Source organism: Xenia sp. Carnegie-2017, unplaced genomic scaffold (assembly GCF_021976095.1).
Source record: "Xenia sp. Carnegie-2017 unplaced genomic scaffold, XeniaSp_v1 HiC_scaffold_20, whole genome shotgun sequence".
NCBI classification, from domain to species: domain Eukaryota; kingdom Metazoa; phylum Cnidaria; class Anthozoa; order Malacalcyonacea; family Xeniidae; genus Xenia; species Xenia sp. Carnegie-2017.
This window is the reverse complement of record NW_025813483.1, coordinates 13,884,577-13,901,905: the sequence shown is the minus strand read 5'-3', so window position 1 is coordinate 13,901,905 and position 17,329 is coordinate 13,884,577. Positions and strand designations below refer to the sequence as shown.

The 17,329-nt window shown below is 35.7% G+C and overlaps 3 protein-coding genes across 3 annotated transcripts; 1 reads left to right on the top strand and 2 right to left on the bottom strand.

Annotated features, from left to right (window-relative positions):
- The first annotated feature begins 1,225 nt into the window (after nt 1-1,225).
- Nucleotides 1,226-2,603, top strand: LOC124441740 (alpha-(1,3)-fucosyltransferase 10-like). Its single transcript, XM_046992207.1, has 2 exons — nt 1,226-1,253; nt 1,857-2,603. The coding sequence occupies exons 1-2, from the start codon at nt 1,226-1,228 to the stop codon at nt 2,552-2,554; spliced, it is 726 nt and encodes a 241-aa protein (XP_046848163.1). The 3' UTR covers nt 2,555-2,603.
- An 844-nt stretch (nt 2,604-3,447) lies between these two features.
- Nucleotides 3,448-10,409, bottom strand: LOC124442281 (serine/threonine-protein phosphatase 4 regulatory subunit 3A-like). The gene is given in 16 exon segments (XM_046992780.1): nt 3,448-3,847; nt 3,949-4,141; nt 4,308-4,468; nt 5,016-5,185; nt 5,280-5,438; nt 6,112-6,214; nt 6,291-6,361; nt 6,426-6,480; nt 6,679-6,798; nt 7,273-7,317; nt 7,711-7,860; nt 8,049-8,581; nt 8,584-8,674; nt 9,668-9,766; nt 9,857-9,912; nt 10,142-10,409. Coding segments are annotated over 16 exon segments (2,241 nt in total). The 5' UTR covers nt 10,284-10,409; the 3' UTR covers nt 3,448-3,754.
- A 70-nt stretch (nt 10,410-10,479) lies between these two features.
- Nucleotides 10,480-16,933, bottom strand: LOC124441405 (mitogen-activated protein kinase kinase kinase 9-like). The gene is made up of 9 exons (XM_046991870.1): nt 16,012-16,933; nt 14,756-14,936; nt 14,529-14,677; nt 14,245-14,420; nt 13,100-13,240; nt 12,902-13,013; nt 12,086-12,199; nt 11,777-12,016; nt 10,480-11,714 (listed from the first exon to the last, which is right to left on the bottom strand). The coding sequence occupies exons 1-9, from the start codon at nt 16,769-16,771 to the stop codon at nt 10,831-10,833; spliced, it is 2,757 nt and encodes a 918-aa protein (XP_046847826.1). The 5' UTR covers nt 16,772-16,933; the 3' UTR covers nt 10,480-10,830.
- Nucleotides 16,934-17,329: the final 396 nt, after the last annotated feature.

Sequence of the window (17,329 nt, the reverse complement as noted above, 5' to 3'; positions counted from 1 at the left end):
AAGATTTTTCATGCAAAAGACTATAGTTCACAATTTTTCATGCAAAAGACTATAGTTCACGATTTTTCATGCAAAAGACAATAATTCACGATTTTTCATGCAAATGACAATAGTTCACGAATTTTCATTCAAAAGACTATAGTTCATCAATTTTCATTCAAAAGACTATACTTCACGAATATTCATGCAAAACACTATAGATGACGAATTTTCATGCAAAAGACTATAGATCACGAATTTTCATGCAAAAGACTATAGTTCACGATTTTCCATGCAAAAGACTAAATTTCACAAATTTTCATGCAAAAGACTATATTTCACAATTTTTCATGCAAAAGACTATAGTTCACGATTTTTCATGCAAAAGACTATAATTCACGATTTTTCATGCAAAAGACTATAGTTCACGATTTTTCATGCAAAAGACTATATTTCACAAATTTTCATGTAAAAGACTATAGTTCAAGAATTTTGACGCAAAAGACTATAGCTCACGAATTTTCATGGAAAAGACTAAATTTCACAAATTTTCATCCAAGACTATAATTCACGATTTTTCATGCAAAAGACAATAATTCACGATTTTTCATGCAAAAGACTATAGTTCACGAATTTTCATGTAAAAGACGATTTTTCATGCAAAAGACTTTATTTTACTATTTTCAAGAAAATGTCTATAGTTCACGAATTTTCATGTGAAAGACTAGAATTCACGAATTATTATGCAACAGACTAAATTTCACAAATTTTCATGCAAAAGACTATAATTCACGAATTTTCATGCCATAGAGTATACTTCATACACTTTCTTGAACTTTCATGGCAGACTTTACTGTTGTGAAAGACAAGGGATACTTTATAAAATCATGAGATGAAAGCTTCATCATCTCTATACTCCGCACACTGATGTACAATTCGATGGAATCGAATACGAACTGTAGTTTTGCCAGTAAAAAGATATCTAGATGAAACATTTACAGCAATATGAGGAAACCTTGAGTTACAAGTTGAGAAATGCAAGTGGATGAGCTCGTTTCCAGCAATAGAGGCATGGGCAAAATTGTGACTTTATATTGAGATAAGATGTACCAACAGTAAGCAAGAAATTTAGCCAGATCTCTTTTCAATTCCCTATGCGAATACACCCGCACTGCCGATGTTTGGTGAAATCCAAATAATCAAAGATGTCTTACCTGTCGTCACATGGTTTTGTAACTCAAGAACAATGATGAAAAGTTATCAACCAGTTCGAAGTTTGGCAAACATAATCTAGTTTGAAGACTTCGCAAAACTTTGCTAAAAAAATAGCGTTGCTGTGGATGTGATCTATATTCTATGTTGCTCAAACGTCCAAGCAAATTGACTTTGTATACAGCAGTTGTAACATTTGTCATGTGGATTTTGATGAATGTATACATAGACTTTCGTTGGAATCTTCTACCAGCAACAAATTATATTTTCTTGCAAATAAATCACGTGTGGAGATACGAAAGAGAGCAAAAAACGTCCAAAGTTTTTAAGTACTCGGGAAGTGATAAGGAAAGAAAACAGCCAGTCATTATATACTGGACAAGTGTATTTGGAAGACAGGTAAATGTCGAAGATGAAACCTCATGGCCATATTTTTACACAGGAGATTCGTGCCCCATGAAATGCAGACTGACCACCGATCACTCGCTAATAAACACGGCATCTGCTATTGTTGTTCATGCAAGAAATATAGAGGAAATGCCAACAGCAGAAGAAACATCTAGCAATCAAAACATTCGTTGGATATTACACACAAACGAGAGTCCCAAATTCACCGCCGCTTTGAGTAGTACGAAGATTATGGCAAAATTTAACTTCTACTTAAGCTATCATCTTCATTCAGATTTTCCTCTCGCTTTTCCCCAAGCCTCTGCTACATCCACGACCAGTTTCTTTTTCAAAAAAGCGAAAAACTCTGGCTGTTGCGTTGTACAGCCATTGCGAAAAAGTAAGAACAGAATATCTAATAGAGCTGATGAAAGAAATAGATGTCGATTCATATGGTGGCTGTCTGCACAACACAGATCTCCCTGAACACATCGAGAAAAGGAATGAACAAAACTTCTCGAAAGTTTCGATGTCATTGATAAATCTTTACAAAACTTATAAATTTACGTTAGTTTTTTTGAATAATGACTGCGATTATTTTGTGGACGAAAAACTTTTCTACGCCCTAAGTGCAGGTAGCGTGCCCGTTTTCATGGGAACGGATAAAATTCACGATTTTCTACCAGGCAATTTGAATAATTCCGTTATCGAAGTAAGAAATTTTGCGTCACCTCGGGCCCTCGCTGAATACATGAAGTATCTCGCAAACAACGAAATGGCTTACAACAAATTCCTTCAATGGAAATATCAGGGTTTCAAGTTTCCTAAAAATTATAAGAATTCCACTATTGGCAAACTATGGAGCGGTGCGCAATCCGTTTTTTGTAATGTATGCCAGAGGATTGCTTCCGGAGACTGGGGACGAAATGGTCTTCCCGTAGAGCATTGCAAAAGGAAAACCGTCAGCTACCAGTGAACTAAAATATAAACTATAACGCAATCTTTGAAGTTAAAATTTAAGTCAATTATCGAAATTTTTAGAAATTCGAAATTATTTTTAAAAATTCACGAGGTACAAAAGATGCGAAGTAAGGATAAGTTTTACCCGTTGAAATAAAATACAACGCTACATGTAATAGAAAAGCCTAATAATTTTTGAAGCCAAATCTTACACCCAGACACGGGTGTGTAGGTCACTCCGCGAGAGAATCTCGAAACACTAAACACGCGTGTCTGGGGTAAAATCTCGCGTGTCTGGGTGTAAGATTTGGCTTCAATTATTTGCTTCAGGTAGCGTTCCATGTATTTTAGTTCAATGGTTATATCACACAAGCTATTTATTAAAGCCTGGTTCTCATATAGTCGTCCGAGTCGTGCCAAAAATTTCACAGACGACCCGAGCGACTGTGTGAGAACATTTCAGAAGAGACTGGGATAACCTCAAATGACTCGCACGACTGAAACGACTAGGGTCGCTTGGATAGAACTTTGCTCTATAAGGACGACAGAAACGACCGTTAAGAAATGCAAGCGACCTTTTTATGGCGCAAAACAATTTCAAGAAGCAAATAAGTAGCCTTTGTCTTTGATAAACAGCAGCTGCCATTTTCAAATGTTTCGCGAAAAAATTAATTAAACAGTCTCTCGGCAGCGCTAGTACGAATATATGAGAATTATATAGCTTGAGTCGTCCCTGTCGTTTTGAAAAACAACAAAACAACTCGGAACGACTCAAGTGGCTTACTGAGAACCAGACGTAACGGAAAAACTTTGATATAAATGCATATAAGGGCGATTTAAAATGCCCTATAGCAGTACTAATGGAGTTAGCCGTCCAGTTTATCGTACAGTTCACTGACAACAACTAGGTTAATGATTGACTCAGCTCACGCTTATCGAAAAAACTCTTTGTTACAAATCTATTCCAGTCCTCCTCAGAGTATGGACTCATCCAGTTCATTACGTTTGAGTGAAAGTTTCAATATGCCGTCAATATATAAGAATATATATATACAGATAAACAGTTATAAATATCCTAGAAAAACCCGAACTCTGGAGCAATAGCGAATAAAATCTCTCATCTATCGTTACCCGGGGAAATCCCTATTGCTACAAGCGGGTTGAAAGAAAAGTACCGACAAACCAAGTTTGTATCACTCCTTTTTATCCACGCAGATCAAGTAGGACCAAGGCGGGGACGCTTGGCCTGTGATGATGTGACGTCATCGTCGTCGTCGTCATCATCGGGATAATCAACCAATCCAACAATCTGTAATCAAACAAAGGTCATATTTCATTTATTAAACAGTGATCGTGGGTCATATTTCATTTATTAAACAGTGATCGTGGTCAGATGATATAGTCACAAACCTTGTTTGAAACGATTTCCGTTTTCTTTTTAAAATTACTGTACGATTTAAAGTCATCTTCAGGAGATGTAACGACTTCACTTTTTTGCTCATCTTCATCATCATCCCGATCAAACCAGGACTCCTCTTCTTCTTCCAGTGCGCGTGGATCGCGACGAAACCTTGAACTAACGTGGATAATCCCGCGTGGCGTTCTTAGACAAAAAATTAATGTCAACAAATAGTACCACATTTCCTTTAATACACACTTAGCCTCAATTATGCGCCATCTCTATTAGACACTGTACTAATGTATGTAGAAATGAAATAAACGATACATCTGAAAGATAATATCCCAGAAATGTTACATTAATGTTACACCTGTCTTGTTGTTCTGTTGCTTCTTCTTCCTTCCGTTTCACTCTGTCAATTTCTTGTTCAACTTTCAAAAATAATCCTTTAAATGTGTTGACGTAATCAACAGTCTTAAACGTAGCACCATACTCTTTGCAGACGTATGAACACAACGATTTGATGTCCTCCTAAGGAAAAATAATTTATTGAAGCGTATGATCATCACTATGATTAAGTATGAGATAACGATATAGCAACCGGTGGTATTATTTAACATCATTAAAAAGTAAATACAATAGCACCCTGATAACTAAAAATAAATTCAATTTCCCAAGGATTTGATAGTGGCATTTATATATTTATTTACTTTAATCTTTGAGTAAACTAAGGGTAAACCTGAAAGGTTTATATTAAATATACGATTAAAAGAAAACGCATATAGACACGTAGCTAATATAGTTTTAGAGATTCACAGTGAAAAATTTACCCCGCCAGTGAAACAACAGTATTACTTAATGACACATGCAAAACATCTGTTTTAAAGTATTCAATCACACTTTATTTGTTTATTGCATTGTTGCAGCTCAAAATTGTAAATCAAAAATAAAACGTACAAGTATTGACCTGACATTAAATTTAACAACACCCTTGCTAAGTCTAACAATTTTCCATTTCCCTGAAGTGTTGAAGTTTTAGGGTTCTACTATAATGCATTTATGTCAAACAAGACATTACTTGTCTTATGAACTCGAAGAGTTCCACCGTAGCCGAGTTCAAGAGGTTGTAGCGATTTTCATTCATGCTAAAGCTTTCTACAATGGCATCAAATAATTTTCCTTTAATAATATAACGGTTATAAAATTCATCCTTGAGACCAACAATGCGTCGACAGCAACGTAAGGCTCCTAAACGAAGGATCATCAATGTACACATTAATACATCAAGACACCGCTATGTTCATCACTCGAGATTATTTAGCGCAAACATTATTTTACATACCTAAAACTAAAAATTTGTGTTCACTTTTCATTAAAACGAGAATTCTTCTTAGAAGATCTTTACTAATGACGTAATTCTTGATGTGATATGTGTGATGTTCCACGCAAAACGTGGAGATCTCGAGAATCAACCCGAGATTGACGGCCATGTTATAGTCAACTAAAGAGAAATATGTTCCCATTTGCTTATATCTAAACAAGATTCTTCAAACATTACTTTGCTTATTCGATGGTGAAAATGTTACTGAGAAGACTTCTTAAACGACGCAAACATTAGACTTTACTGTAGCAAAACCCGCATACAGTAAAGTCTACGAAATGAAACTTCCCAAAGAAATTTTCTTGATCAAAAACGATACAATGTTACACACGCCCCCCTTGTACACCCGTGTTATCTAAATACTATCCATGTTATGAAAATACTATCCCATGTTATTCGCATATTCCAAAGCCATCATCAGAGAATCAAAACATCAATTCTGACATGGTTATACAGATAAAAAACTTGTGGGTTAAAAGAGATTTGAGCTCATGCCTACCCGTTTAAGTAAGCCAACAGATACTGGAGACGAGTAAAATCTGTTGTAAACTACAAGTGGAAGAGGCATTCTCGAAACGACAGCAGTCTTGATGGCCATCATCAGAGAGAATCATAATAAAATAATATAAATCCCATCTTTGTCATGAGCGTAGCTATATAACCATTTCACTGTCAGAATTCATATTCTGATTACCAATATATTATTCCTGGTTTTCAGCACAACATCCCATGTTATCAACAGACTTACTTAAATCATAACAGGATTCAACAAAAATGCAGAAAAATAACTCACGTTTTGCGATATTACCATCAGCAGTAACTGCCAACAATGGTGCAACTAGAATATGCATACAGTGCTTGTAAAAATAACCTAAAAACTCCGTCTTTTCTGTTTTCTACAAAAAATTTCATAACGTGTAAACTCATGGTACTTGACTAAATGTTTGACAAGAACATTATGCTCGTACTAACATTGGCAGTCAATGCCATATTTTCTGGATCCAACAACAGACGAATGACTTGCGACAGTTGAATAGCGATGCCTAAAAATTCTCAATCTATTCAACCATTTAAATAATTTACAGCATTAGTGTAATGTAGACTAACCTGAGTCGCCTTCAGAAATCATTTGATAAATGATTTGGTTCAGTAGCATTGAGTCCTTAAAAATATGAAAATCTATGACTCTAATGACAGATTGCTTTACTATTAACTTAAAATAATTTTCTTCTGACATAAAAGACAAAGGAAATTTTTCAGTTGTATAAAGTAGAAGCCAAGAAAGACTTCAACATTGGAGAACACGAGAGAAAAAATCTATAAAAATATTACTCATATTACATGGACAAAGGATACTTACATCTTCAGACTGGACCTTCGATCTCATGAGAACAAATTCTCTAACAGAAGATGGACGTACTTCGCATAATTGTGCAAAAACATCAACGGCAATAGACCGGATCGTAGCATCATCTATAGCCTATAAAGAAACTTAAATTTAAACACAGAAAAGTAAAGAATACATCATAGAAATACGCGCGCTGGCGCAGTGATTGAATCAGAGCATGAGAACAAACGTAGCGATTCCAAGAACGTGAGTTAACAAGGAACAAAGCATGAGAATAAACGTGGCGATTCCCAGAACGTGAGTTAATGAGGAACAAAGCATGAGAATAAACGTAGCGATTACAAGAACGTGAGAATAAGAACAATGTATGTTACATTCCGTGCAAATATAACGACCAACAAGGTGGAACTTATGGTAAAAATTCTCAGCTCAACAAATACGCGAAATTCATCTATACATCGCCATGGTTTAATAGTATTGGAAAAATAATTAGGGTTTATGTTAGAATATAGGATTAAGAATTAGGCTTTGTGTTAGAGATCAATTTTGTGTACTTGCTGAGTTGATGCAGTATAACATAAGAGTACACAAGCGATTGAATCTTACCAGTAATAATTCCAATGACAAAATAAGGTTGTGGTTTGTCAGGGACTACAAAATTTTACATTATTTTGGTATTAGATTCTTTATCACAAGACAACACTATTACCGTATGATCTTAGTAGCATGATACTTAATAAACATTTTAGATAAATGACAATATTTTCAGTTTTGTATTTTGAATCACAGACATGTTACAACTTAACTCTCTAGAGGACACTACTGCCCTAAGGCAACAATCACCAAACCAAAATGTGTACAAAACTTTTGAGTGCTTAAATATAGAGGGTTAACTGTAAATCATCTTCATAGTGAATGGATGCATTATTTACAATGTGGGATGTATAGTGAGGTGATTGAAAATATAAAACTGAAAAATATTGTTTTTCTAAAATGTTTAACACTATTTATTTTTATTTGAAGAAACAGAAATGTTAAATTTACCTTAAAGAACTCTTCTCTACTGACATGCTGCATTGGCTGAGCAAGGGTGCATAACTCCTTGAGAAACTGAGCCAATTGACGTCTTTTCTCTAATGGCATTTCCTCATTACAAAGATTAACAAAGAAATCTTGAAGCAATTCAATTTCTTCCTACATGTTAAACATTGTGTCAATAAAATTCCTGCAATAATTCCATGCATGTCAATCAACCCAGGGGTGAATCCGAGGCAAAAGATAATCTGATTGGCCATGAATTTTCAAAGAATAAATTATCATGAATTGATGAACTGTTGTAATACATTCAGCCTAAAGCTGGATGCACTACTGCTTCAACTTACCTGAACTATATTTACTATCTCAATCTTGCTAAAAATTAAAAATGCATTCAAGCTTGGTAACATGTTTTCCTCAAACACAGTTGGCGTTGGCAACACAATGTCCATAATATATTGTACATGATATGTCTGATGAATCTTTGATAAAAGTTCTTTGTTTTTTATGGGAACAATCTCACGAAAGTGTACGTTCTCTTTCAAAAACCTTCGATACCTCTGAGGTTCTCTCTTTGTCGGATCATACTCAAGACTTCCCAAAATATCCATGATGATCCCTTCACTGAACATGGTGTCGTATAAAAAGTTTTTATCAAAAAGAAATAATGTTTTGGTAATCTCAAAGAGATGATGAAGGCCTTCAGTGTTTTCAAGATCTTCACACATGTGAAACAATTGCATAAGTTGTTTAATATAACCTTCCTGTTCAATAGCCAGTGTCAATTTCTCACGGCGTATCGGTGAGGGAAGTACGCCAGAGAAGAGTGCCGAGATTTCAGCAAGTCGACTTAACTCACATGGTGGAAGGTCAATAGGGCTGCTGCATCTGGTATATCTTCAAACTTTTCTTCAAAGTCATTCTCCTCACAAATATCTTGCGTAAGAGTCACTGACGGGTCCTTTCCCTGAACCTAAAGTAAATATAGAAAATAACAAGTTTGCAAACTTACTTCTAAAAACAAAAATAACACAAGGCAAACTTCCATGCAAGTTATAACCCAAAACCAAAAGTAACTTTTCTTTAAGAAACAATATAACACTCATAATAAAGTAAATGGTTTGAACCCGGGAGTATCGTTACATGTTTGTAAATGATGATCGTCCAGGTTAATAAAGTCCTGAGAAGGACTGTTTTTGTTGTTGTTGACTGACGTTTCGACAACCTTAGCGGTAGTCATCTTCAGACTCAAAAGTCAAAGTCTTTGACTTTGTCTAAAAATAGTCAGAGTCAAAAGCTTAGCATCTTGGCAGTGAAAATTTCAAATTCAGAGTCCACAATGAATTGAAATTTTGGGATGTTCCCTGCTTATGCATGGTAACGGTCACATATTTTAATCTACCAGACTTCAATGAACAGACATAGCATTTTTTAAATTTCCAATGAAGGCTGCAGTCAGGCTCACGATCAAGAACATCCGAAAATTCAACATGTTTCATTCTGCTCTGAATCCTAGCACCTTCAGATTCTTCCGAAAGTACTTTTTCTCAAAGTAATTGTAAGATTCAAACAAACACTTGCTATCATCTAACAATGAATCATGATGGAGTGAAGATTTCAAATAAATAATCACAGACACGAGACTCAAACATTATTAGTCGTATTGAGTGCTTAAATCTTAATATTAATCGCACAATGAATTTTTAGACCGGTAGTGTTTATCTTAGACTAACCTAATGAAATTCTCAACTATAGATAAGCATTTTATCTGCTAATAAAAAGCAAAATCTCGGATTTGAAATCAAGTTGAAAGTTACAATCAAACATGAATCAATCGATCAAATTGTGAACAAACATTTCGCGTTAATGAAATATTATACTTTTACAAATAGTTTTCGTCACCTCGCCAACACAATGCCAAGTGCTAAACATAAACATTCAACATATATTACTACTTTACAATTACATTGCAAATCTTCTCCCAAATTTCATCACAGCCAACTTTTTCTTGAAAGCTCAATGCCAAATCGTAGTTGTCAGCCTCTGCCCACACAATCAATGTGTCCTAATGAACACAAACAATTTTTAATGTTGTCTTCAACTTTTCACGCATTGTACGCAGAAATATTCTTAAAACCGAAAGTTATATATTAACCTGCTGCTTTTGATAGGCCGTGTTGGGATGAATCTTTGATTCGAGAAGAGTCTTGCCTACAAAAATAGTAAATATGTCGCGAAAATGAAATAAAAACAGTAATAATATTAAAAAGTTAAAAAGTGTACTTTATTTGTGTTCTATTTTCTAACAGCAATGACGATAAGATTTAACGTGCTTACAACTTAAATATTTTTGCAATGCTATGCATAACATAAGATGACATTAGTAGACAAACAACGTGTGCGTTCCCTGCTAGAAATTACTCTTGAGGTGAATAATTACCATCTTCTTCCGAACGAACAAGCAAAGCTATTCCTTGATGTAACTCAACGTAAGACGAAGAGACGTAACCGGTTCCTTTATCGTCCCATTGACGATCTTCGTTCATCACATATAACTTTACTCTTCGCCTTGTGTTTGCCATGATGTTCAAACAACTTGAACAGGTTGCAAACTCGAAATGCGAGCGTGTGAACCATGTGCAATTGTTATGTTAGCGCCATCTCGACTCAAATACTCCGCCATGCTTCTTGGTCGACCGCTTACGTGATATCCCAGCCATCCTCGAGGACCTACAGCAGCCTGCATTTTCAGGTGGAATGCTAAGATCGAAAGAAAAGTTAAAAAATTACTGGAATTTTAATAATTTCGGTTTTTACTAAATTTCATATTGTTAAAATGGTATATCTCTTCCTTTAATTGACCGGAATCAATAAACAAATAATAAAATAATAGCCTAATTTACAATGCATTCATTAAAATGTACTTCAGATTAAATTACGATCGTCACTGATCAGTATAGGACTTGGAGTGAGGTATTTGTAACACCGTCACATTCTGTCGGTATTCAAAAAATTCATAGAAATGTCACCTGAGTCCCAGCCTGATTGTGAAAATCAATACTTTAAAAGAATGTTCGTATGTACAAAATATAGATAAAATTTGAGAGAGCCTACACAATAGGTCGTTAGCTATAAATCAGTTGTGGTTGCTGAAGCAGTCCTGCCAGCACGCAGGCGATGGTCGTCAACTCCTTTAGCAGTTTCTGACTCGGGAGTTAAACTTGAAGGTGTTGATGATTCTTCCGTGGAACTGCTGCTTTTCTGAGCCCGGAGTTTAACCTTCTTTCCTCCGTTCAATTCCAGTTTGAGCCCACCCTGCAGTGAAGGGTCGCGACTCGACGAATGAGGAGGTGGAAGTTGGGACTCCATGTCCGGTAAAGAATACCGCTGGTCATGGGAATCAGAGGGCGAATTTTTTTTTGCATCATGCGTATTTCGAGGTAAAGAATCGGAAGATTTACTTTTTAAAACGTGCTTAGCAGCCTTATTTGAACGACCATGTTTGTTTCGCGAGCTTGTTTTGTTGCTTAGCAACGGAGCATTGCTTCGTATCGTCTCACTTTCGGTGAATACGGAAGATTCCGAGTCTATTCTTCTATAAACGCCATCCACATTCGGTTGGCTAGAGGATTTTGACCGGCGACCCAGCGACTGCGTCCGATGTTTATCCGTGAAAAAAGTGGTATTAAAAATTCCATCATTCCCTGAGCTTGTCTCATCACTTGATATAGAGTTACTTTTCCACATGTTGCCCGCACGATATCCCGTTAGAACAGGTTCTGCTTTATTCTTAGTAAACGAAACAGACCTTTTCTTTTTAGTGCCTTGCTCTTCTAAAATGGCCTCCTCGCGGGCAACAACGATAGACCTAGCATCAATACCAGTAATAGTAATCAACAGTAAGCCTATGTTACACATGGCTATGTCGCATCGCTTTCGAGACGTTCTGCTTCGTAGACGTGATAAAGTGGAAGTACTACCAATCTCTGACATATTAGAAGCATCGTCATGATCTAAAGGAAACAACACATTACGCAATTGCCAAACTGTGTGCTTGTATTAAACTGAAACTCACCTAAACTTTCCGCACTTTCCCAAGCGCTCATTCCATTGGACGAATTCGAGTCAAGGTTGGGTGCTGAAGTGCTCCGGTGATGATGGTTGATCTTAGGAGATTTTGACTTGTTTTGAGTTTGATTTGGAGATGCAGTTTTTGATTTGTCCTTCTGCGCGGCAGTACTAGGTCCCCACGTAAGACCTTTTTTCTTGGGTATGTGGTTCACTTGAGGACACGGAGGGTCTTCGATAGTATTGTCTAGGCGCAGAGATTGATAAATAATAACATACATAAACAACGCAATTTATCAAATCTCAGACAACTTACAAGAGAAGATACGGAGACCGCCAAGATTTGGTGACCATATCGGAGAAGTTGGCAAAGATCCAGTTTTATCAACTTCGGATGTGGTCGCTTGAACCCCAATAATATGAGTAAAACCTGTAATACAATGTTTACATGTTAACTTGCATTAAGGCACATTTCAAACGACGAACTTTACATTCAAGAAAAAGAAATGAGATAAACTTCCTAATTAACTTATGTTTTAAATGTATTAAGCACATGTAAAAATGTGTTCAGCTCGACTTTTGAAAAAGGCCTTAAGATGATCTTTAAACGATTTGGAAGAATAAGATGAAAGTTTATACGTGAAGATAACGATCTATGCCAAGTTTATTCAACAAAGGCAGCCATTACTTTTTATGAAGACTTGCTTTGTTTTACCATATAAAAAATGTTTGGCCTTTGGGGTTTAAAAAGCTTTTAATCGTGACTGTTGGAAGTTCAACTGTACGATTAGATGCCATTCTTAATTACAAATTGCCAAAAATCTGTTGTGCTTAACATTACAAATCCTTTGCAAAATTAAGTAGTTGTCTTTTCTATACACCCTGTACAAGTAATTATCTAGAAAAAAGGATTTTTAATATACAGCGTGCATCAAAAAGCAACCGTGATAAAATGAAGCAGTTGAATACCTTACTATTATGTTAAATCAACGGGATGCATGAAATTGAAATATGAGATCCTAATTCGTGTGCGTCCATCTCAAATACTATGCGAATTAACACGGAATGTAAATGCTAAGAAAAGCTTGATTTCAATAGGGTTACTTTTCTATACTCCCTGTTTAAGACATACCCATTGGATCGCTGATTTCGCTTCTCATTATTTTTTCGCGACCAGACAATCTCAACTTCATTCGGAAAAATTTTCCTTTTCTTTTACGTGGAGATGGCTTCTGATTTTGCTTCTGAAAAACAAATCAAACCGGTTAAAGAGTAAAAAAATTTTCTGCAGGGTTTTTCCGTTTCAAAATGTCATGAATTGAAAGAAAACCTGAATAATAATGTTGATTTCCCTCTCTAAAAGGTTCATTTCTCGTTCATGAAGTTCTTTTTCTCTCTTCTTCAAAACTTCGGCGTGATTCTCATTGGCATGCTGCATTTTCTCCAATTCTTCCTCTCTAGATGATAGATCCTGAATAGAAACAACGAAAGACAAGTTGAAAGCAGGCTACAAAATTTCTCTGTAGTTTCATCCATTAATTTCGTGTCATTATAAACTGATTTCGCAAAAATGACTTAACTCCACTCAAGCAAGACACCTTATTCAATGCACTTCATATTACGGTCAAGTATTGCAGGATTTTGTGGCATAAAACCAGCGGGTCTTATGTGCATTTTCACAAACATCGTCGATTGGACGGATTATAGGGTAGTGAGGGAATTATATTCAGTTCTTTAGGCAATAAAAGGTGTAATATCGCTGGGAGCCAATATTTTCATTTGGCGACATTTGTTACGTATTAAGGACTGTTTATGGAAAATAACTAAGCAACAAACAAATATGAATTGAATAATTCTCAAATACAATTATGATTTTTCACAAATATCTATTACTTTTACCTAAATTTCAACAAGCATGCCTTCATATATTGATATATTGATTGTATTTTTGAATTTTAAAGATTTAATCCTAAAGTTAGTAGTTCCCAGTTAAGCAACAGTGCTGGTTATATAACGCTTTTTGTTACGGTGTACAGTAGACATGGTAAATGAGAATCAGTTATCTGAATTTTATCTAAAATTAACAATTGGATGCATTCTCTAAAAAGACAGCAATGCTTCATGGGTAACCAACAACTGGAGCATGGCATTGCTCAACAAAGACAGCAATGCTTCATGGGAAATTAACAATTGGATGCATTGCTCCCATATCAGTGATTGCTCTATAGAGACAGCAATGCTTCATGGGTAACCAACAACTGGAGCATGGCATTGCTCAACAAAGACAGCAATGCTTCATGGGAAATTAACAATTGGATGCATTGCTCCCATATCAGTGATTGCTCCATAGAGACAGCAATGTTTCATGTGTAACTAACAACTGGATGGATTGCTTAACAAAAACAGCAATGCTTCATAGAGACAGCAATGCTTCATTGGAAACACTTTAACTTATGATATTTGTGCTTCACGAACCTTTTCTCTTATTTTTAGCTCTGCAAAGTTTTCATTGATCTCAGTTTGCCAGTCATTCTGCATTGTACGGAAGGACTCGTGTTCAGTTGCAACAAAGTTGGAGTTCTCAATTTCCTCCAATGTCTTGATGATCTTAGAAAATGAAGGTCGCTCATGTGGATCTTGATTCCAACAAACTGCAAAAACAATGAATAGAATTGCAATAAAAATATTCACAAATACATTACAAAAAAAGATTAACACAAGTTAATTTGTCAAATTGATAATATTTATGACTTGCAAACCTTTCATAAGATCGGCAAATTCCTTTGGACAAGTTGATGGAATAGGTAATGTCAACTTATTCATAGCAGTGCCATACGCTATAGCCATAGGCTCAATACCATGATATGGCACTTGTCCAGTCAATAATTCCCATATGACTACACCATAACTGAAATAACATAAAATAACATTACTTTACATTAAAACTGCAAATTGTTGACACAAATTTCAACACATTATGACATACCTCCAGATATCACTGCTTTTGGAAAATTTTGATAGTTTAATGACCTCGGGTGCCATCCAGGCATAAGTCCCAGCTGCACTCATCCTAGTTGTGTTTTTAATCTCTCTTGCGAGACCAAAATCTGTGATCTTAAGGACATTGCCATTATATTCTTTCTCATTGACTTTATTCAACAACAGAACTAAACAAGACAAATTTACATACTGTAAACACGACACTCAAAAGTCTACTTTAAATGTTGGCAATTGGGCAAACATTTGTATAATACAAGTTAAACTGTTCAAGCATTGTGCACCCATTTAAGTAAGTAATAGTAAAATAAATGCGAGTGGGATTCCAATCGAAAGTATCCAAAATTACATTATAGTACTCATTGGTCCAAATGTTTTCAATTTAAAACAAAAGTAATTAAAACACGTTTAAGTGATTCCACATAGCTGCCTCTTCTTACATCCCAAGAATCACACGCATGTTTTTATGCCAAATTAATTCATAAAATCCCGAGTGCTTGTGATACTAAGACAAAATAACTGTGGCAATGAAATTAACATTTCTCAAAGACTGAAATCCAATTTGAAATGAGAAAATATTGCACTTGAAAACAAATTCAATTTTAAGTAACCAGGGAAGCGTCTCACAATGAATAATGTACAAATTTTATGAAGTAACAACAATTCGAATGTTAAATAAGTAATAGTTCATAGTGAGCGTCAAATTATTTAACTATCTTTAAATTGACCAAGTGTTGTGCGTAAAATCAAATGAAAGCAAGAACAAGGGCCCTCGTGGTTATAAAACTTGCGAAAATTTTTTGACAATAAAAATTATGTCGTGTTCGACGTTGCAAATATCCAATTAGAACCTCTCAATGAAGAGTAAATTATTCTAATTCGAGGGAAAGTTAACATGTTTCGAAAGACTTATAAAAGGCTTTATTTTTCCCAAAAGGGATTGCCCATACGTAGATACTTAATAAATTCCAGGCATTTAAGACCAAGCATCTAGATATGCGTGATATATCGTAGGCAAAATAAATTAGGATACTATAATTTTCATATAGCAAATTGCCACTTAATTGTGTAAAACATCACATCGCGACTTTTAGTTTATGAAATTTCCTACGTATTTCGCTAATTTGGATTAGGATGAGTAAATGTTTGCCGCTCAGAAAGTAAATTAGGAAATATGAAACAAGTTCAGCGCTATAAGTTTGGAACACAACTGAAATGTGTATATAATAATAGTAGAAGACGTACTGTTGCCCGACTTGAGGTCGCGATGAATAAGATTAATAGGTGCCTCAACATGAAGATAATTCATTCCTCTCGCCAGCTGTATGGCCCAGTCTAGTAGAACTTCGGGAGGAATATCTTTACCATGTTGTGAAAGGGCACGACATAATGAACCGCCTCTAGCATACTCCATAACAAGACAAAGGTTAGGATCTTGCAAACATACCGCATAAAGATTGATAATGTTCAAGTGTGATAAAATTGAAAATAAACGAGCTTCGCCAAGTACATTTTCACGAGTTTTTTCTAAATCTTCAGCCAGATCTTGGCGAGCTACTTTTACAGCAACTTCGCGTTCCTTATAGACGCCACGATAGACCTTCCCGAAACCACCAACCCCAATAACTTCAGTAAGTTCAATACAAGAAAAATCAACTTCTAAAGGTAGCCTAGTATCCTCAAAGTTTTCAAAAATAACAGCATCATCCGTCCGGACATAGTTTGAAGGGAACAAGCCAATTTTATCATGAGGACTCTTGAGAACCCTTCCAACCCACCAACCTTCATCACCGCTAACTTCTTGATCACGACTTAGTATTTCAATTCTGTCTCCGGCTGTGAAAGTCAATTCATCGATATCGTCGGCCTCATAGTCATACAAAGCCGTACAGAAGCCTCGTTCTTTTAGAAAGGTTTCTGATGAGCAAGAATGACGGCGATGTGAAGTATTATTTTCCATACTTGGTGACCCAAGACCAAGACCAGAATCAGTCGATTCATGCATTTAGAAGCATTTCCCACATTTGAAGGAAAAATTCGGTAAAATTCACCTCGAACACTCCTAAATCGGAGACAAATTGTTTCCACGAACTTTTCTTGATCATGGATTCAACTTAGTATCGAAATTATTGCTGTGTTTCTCATATCAAAACAATAATACAAAAATTTCGACATATTTTAATTTTCATCCAGCCTGTATACAATGAGATAGCTGTCACATGACATGCACGACTTGTGATTGGCTAAAAATGACAACGTCAGGTTCTTGATTCACGTTGCATTCTGTGTTCTCTGATTGTTTTATTTCTTCGGACGAAACACTTGGGCCAATATCCCGCAGACATTTTGAACGACTCATACTGCGTAAAGCAACAATGCTAAAATATGCTGTGTTCGTCCCACAGACGGATAAAGTTTTCAACGCACGCCTTACTAACTTTATCGCCTTATTTATAGTTTTGGAGATTTGCAATACTGTAGATTTTATGTAACTTTTCAAAGCTCGTTTGCACGTCACTTAGTTGAGCTAATTTGTTCACAAGTTGTGTTGTGTAGTGAAATG